A 5,269-nucleotide genomic window follows, 5' to 3' on the forward strand; every position below is an offset into this window, starting at 1 on the left:
CCGGCTGATCTCGGGTAGGGAGTCCCGAGCTGTGGATCTGAGAACAATGGGTAATAGGAGACAAGGGAGACGATGTTTACCCATGTTCGGACCCTCTCGAAGAGGTAAAACCCTACGTCATGCTTTGATTGTATTGATATGATGGGGATTTGATTGTATTGATGTGATGGGGTACAGGTACAAGAGAATCTACCTCGAGATCATATGATTGTGTTCTAAACCCTAAGGCTCGTAATTGTGCTCCACGGACTAAACCCCTCGGCTTATATATGCACCGGGGTGCCTAGGTCTACATATATGGTCGGTTGGCAACTAGGAATAAACATGCCGACTATTAAAATTGTCCTTGAAGTATACGAAGTCTTCGGTGGTTTCCATCTTGCTTACGAGGTTCACAGCTTCGGCTATCCTCCAAGCGACAACTAGTGGGCCATTAGCTCGGCCCATAGATAACATGCCCCATAGGTTAGGACCCCTAGTCCGGGACACCCTCACTTAGCGCCTCATCTAAGCACTTGTGCATGTCAGAGGCCCACTTCGGCGCGGCAAACTGCACCAGGGAAACCTGTTTATCATCTTTACAGACGTGATTCAGCTCTTGTGTTGCCAGGCTTGTGGGACAGGAGTGCAAACATCCTCTGAACAATGACACCATCGTGAAGAAGCATTGGATAAATATCACTACACATGCTAGGTGTGCTCTTTGGCCGTTGAAACTATCCAATATAGAAGAATCATATGGTGCTCTTTGGCCGCTGAAACTATTCAACTTAGGAGGATCAAATGGCACAAACAGGTTCCCAATCTTATGTATCTGCTTCAGATTTTCGCTGCGTCTTCCGAAACAGACTCCCTTCTCACATCCAAAAAGGATACAGAGGCAGCTAAAGAGCTAATGGCCAGATCATCGAAGCAACAGATGAAAAAATATTAAAGTTGAGATAAATACCTGGGCACAATTTATTATTAAACCAGAGCACAGGAATGCTCATTTCAGTACAAGATTAGACAGGATCGCAAGCACAAGCCTGAACATTCAACACGAGGAGACATCACAAGAACACACACTCGTACAGGCACACATCAGGGGGGACACACCTCGGCTTATTTCGCGACGAACGAGCGCCAGAAACTAAGATCATGGCTTCATCAGCGCAGCGACCTTCTGGACGGACGGCCTCGCCAACAGGTCAGTCCACCAGGCCTTCACATGCGGGTACGCGTCGAACAGAGATGCGTAGGGTGTAGCCGCCAAGCACAGGGTGACAGACACATGGTTAAGGTCCGCAAGACTGAGGGAGTCTCCAGCCAGGTACTTGGACTTGCTCAGGTGCGCCTCGTACACTGCCAGCACGTTCTTGATCTTAACAAGGTTGTCGTCAATGACCTTCTGGTCAGTGGCTCCCCCAAGCATAGGATGGATAAGGCACTCGAAGAGAATGGGGCTCAGAGCGGCGGTGTACTGATGGGCCTCCACCTCGAGCCACACATCCACCATTGCTGACTCCTTGATGTCGCCCTCCTTCAACAGCTCTGGCTTGTTCTTGCGGCACGCATACTTGCAAATAGCACGTGATTCTAATGCGAAGAGAAAAAGAAAATAGAACCAGAGTTATGATGATTCTGAAGGGAGTATGGTACTATTTTATTCCATTTCAATAAATCGGTCTAAAACTAGTAAAATGATCATTTCTAAACTTGATTAGATTTCAAATTAGAACCCATAAGCATAGTATATGATTGCTTGGGAAACCTTACCATAACTCATGTTTTTGTCTTCCGACGAAGCTTGTGGTTGGTAACTATATAATTATTACATCATCATTCTAATCTCAAGCTTCAAGCATACGAGGGTAGTTGACGAAAACTCCAAAAAGGTATAACTTGACTCCTAATATAATGCCAGACGGCAGCTAACAATTAGACAACATTGTTTTTTTACTCATGTGATTTGTGAAAAATACCTTCAAAGGTTTATCATTAATCCAAATGAAACTGTTTCTTTGTTTCTAGTAAAGGCTCAGGTACAATTTAAGCCCAAGTGGAGATGCTAGCTTTGTTATACTACAAGGCAACAACATTAACAGCAAAACAAACAACCACAACAACAATAATGCAAAAGCATCATGACCCGTTATAGTTCTGTTTATGAGGGGTAGAAAAGAGAGAACGTCTCAAGAGGTAGCATCATACCGAAGACGTACAAGTCACCATCCTGCAAAGCTGGCACCTGGCCAAAGGGCTGCAGAGAACAACATGAAGACAGTGAGTTTTATCATATGTCACACCTCTAAAAACAGAAACCACATGTCACAGTTACTATCACACTAAGATTAGTCTCTCTATGAGATGCTGCTGTAGTGACTGTTTTATGTTTTGCTGTCAACTTTCTGAGCATTCACATGTGCTTGGGACTCTTGGGTAAATGGTGTAAGATAGTTTGCTGAACCAAGGATCGTCTGTTCCATGAGCAACACAGGGAAGGCCTCATACTGGAAGAGAATATGCCTCTTGCAAACCTTAACATCCACCCTATTATTACCACACCTTACCTACCATCAAGCAAATCTGATAGATGTATGTGGTGTATTGATAAGAAACAAGTCAAAGGATAGGGATGACTAACCTATAAGATCTACAAAAAAATTAAAAAATAATCGAACTAGCAGAGGATTAAAGGGCACATCCAGATCCAATCTTTTGGTACAAAGTGACACAAGAGTAACAGGGTGGGTGCTGGCGTCGGTGCTGGGTGCAGGAAGTGCTTCGGATTTGCTCACACTGTATACTGCTTGAGATTGGGATTTGCTGCAAGATTAATTTGTCAAGGTACCTACGAACTAGCAGAGCACTAACACATCTAGAACAAATTTCCACACCGAATCCAAATCTTGTATTTACGAGGTTTAGGGGAAGACGTAAAATAACGCACTTGATACAGTGAAGTAGGTGGCCGGTGGCGTGGGAAGCGTGGATGTGGGGAAAATATGATACTGTATGATTTTATCCACACTGCAAGTGGCCTAAAGTCAATTGACTAAAAGATTGGGTAGCAGCGGAGGTACTAATTAAGGTCACCACGCGGTCCACGCCCAAATGGCTCGCCAATCTGAGACGAGCTGCGGAAAAACTCATGCCGTATACTCGAATGACTTGTAAATATCGAACCCCAGTCTCGAATCGTGATACTTTTTTCTTCTGAAATTCGAATCGAGATACTAGATTATACGAGAGGGACAGCGACATCTCTCCGGCCCCCGTTAAAATAAATAAACAGTGATAGAGGCATGGAAGCGACCCCTCGCCGGGAGTTGACTGACTTTTGTTCCGCCGATCGCAGCAGGAGGACCGAACGAATCGACATCATCCTCGTGAAATTAGAGGCGAGCAGACGGCACAGGGCCGGACCATCGACAGTCACGGATGGTAAATTCAAGGGGAGGGCGGCAGTTAGGGCATGGGCACGTACGTTCCTGGCGAGGTGGTCGGGGCTCTTGTGCTCGCCGGTGCCGAAGTTGATGGGGACGAGCTCGTACTCGACGCCGGCCTCCTCCAGCGCCGCCACGCACCTGGTGACGTTCCACGACAGGGTCGCGCCGTACAGCTTCACCGGAGCCATCTCTTCTCACTCTGCAACGCACTCGAACCTTTTTTCTCTCTTCTTCTCGGTAGGTAAAGCCGCTGCGGATGGGATGGGATGGAGAAGACCACGCTCGGGGTCTCGGCTAAATAGGCGACGGAGGGTTTGCTCCCTTCCAACGGAGCAGGTGCGGTGCAGCCGTGGAGTGGGAGAGGGAGAGGGAGCGGGTTGGTGAGGTTAGGTGGAAGGTGCGGCTGGTCGATGGCCCCCGCGCCTCTAGGTGCTTCCGTTTCTTCAACCATTTCGATTAGTGCTCCTGTTTCGAAAAAAGAAATAGCAGTACTCCTCAATTTTATTTTATTTTTGCACGAGCTTTTTTCTAGTACTCCACTCTATTCTGTGTCTGTATAGTTGGTTTTCACTTTTCAGCGACCGACCGACGCAAGTGATGACGCTCGGTAGTGCGCCAGCGGCGCATCGAGATCCGCGCATCGCCTTTCTCCATCACTTTTAGTTTTTATTGATTGATTAATTTTGAGCTTCTTCCGATGAAGCTTCGTCAGCACTTTTAGTTCGGCCGGAAATTAAGTTTGTTTCGAACAATCTCCGCTTGGTTTACTTCCTTTTTCTCTACGGGACGCCTGTGCACACTCTTTTTTTATTTTTAAACACAGAACAATCAAAGATGCTTATATATACATATATCACGATGTACACACGCACGAACACTCTAGATGCACACCCTACCCCTAAGCTTCAATGAGATACTGAACCGACACACAATCTTAAGATGGACGAAGTTATCGCAAACACCTCATAGTGACAAAAACGTCTTCTTCCACTGAACGAAATCGTTCGGATTGGCTGCAAAACTAATGCCCAAGCCTCACCTAAGGCTTGAACAATGTGGTGGTTTAGAGCATCTCTAGCGGATCCCATATAAACTCGTCGGACCTTTTACATGACCCGTGAAAAGTTTGGCCCGAGCTGATCCTATAAAAAAGGCCCGGCTCATAAAACCATGGCGTCTGCGCTATATTTACCGGATCTGGCTGATTTAGGGTTCCTATACCGTAAATCCTGAACCCACCTCCGCCGCAAATTCTCTGTCTCCGGTGCCAAATATCTCTCTCTCTCTCGCTCTCTCTCTCTCTCTCTCTCGCTCTCTCTCTCTTCGGTGTTTTCCCCACGCACAGCCATTCTTCAACCACCTCGATGTCGCGCGCGTGGTGGCCGAGGGGGGAGTGGCGACTCGCTACCGCACAAGCGAGCCCGCCATGACGACGAGGCTAGGACCCCTGTGGAGGAATGGCGCCATGTGCAGGCGAGAGAGCGTGGCGGCCTCTCCCGCAGCGGCGGCCGGAGGAGTGGAGGGATTTCGAACGCCTCCACGACATCATTTGTTCGATCACCAAGCACCTCCGCGAGGCGGAGCGCGAGTTTGCCGAGGCAGAGGAGCCGGTCACCGCCGGAGAAGAAGGTGCATCCGCGAGGCGGAGCACAAGTTCGCCGAGGCGAAGGAGTCGGTCGCCGCTGGAGAAGAAGGCGCCGCCACGCGGCTCGAGGCGGCCAAGGAAGCCAAGAAGGAGTACGACCTTGCCTTTGTCCTCTCCAGCTCCGCAATGGAATATCATCTTCATGTAAAGAAGGATGAGTAGTTTAGATTATGTTTAAAGTTAGCGTGTTTAA

The 5,269-nt window shown here is 47.9% G+C and overlaps 1 protein-coding gene across 1 annotated transcript; it reads right to left on the minus strand.

Annotated features, from left to right (window-relative positions):
• Positions 1 to 930: 930 nt before the first annotated feature.
• LOC109757571 (glutathione S-transferase 1) lies at positions 931 to 3,886 on the minus strand. Its single transcript, XM_020316394.4, has 3 exons — positions 3,470 to 3,886; positions 2,194 to 2,242; positions 931 to 1,578 (listed from the first exon to the last, which is right to left on the minus strand). The coding sequence occupies exons 1-3, from the start codon at positions 3,617 to 3,619 to the stop codon at positions 1,139 to 1,141; spliced, it is 639 nt and encodes a 212-aa protein (XP_020171983.1). The 5' UTR covers positions 3,620 to 3,886; the 3' UTR covers positions 931 to 1,138.
• Positions 3,887 to 5,269: the final 1,383 nt, after the last annotated feature.

Source organism: Aegilops tauschii, chromosome 3 (genome assembly GCF_002575655.3).
Source record: "Aegilops tauschii subsp. strangulata cultivar AL8/78 chromosome 3, Aet v6.0, whole genome shotgun sequence".
In the NCBI taxonomy this organism is placed as follows: domain Eukaryota; kingdom Viridiplantae; phylum Streptophyta; class Magnoliopsida; order Poales; family Poaceae; genus Aegilops; species Aegilops tauschii.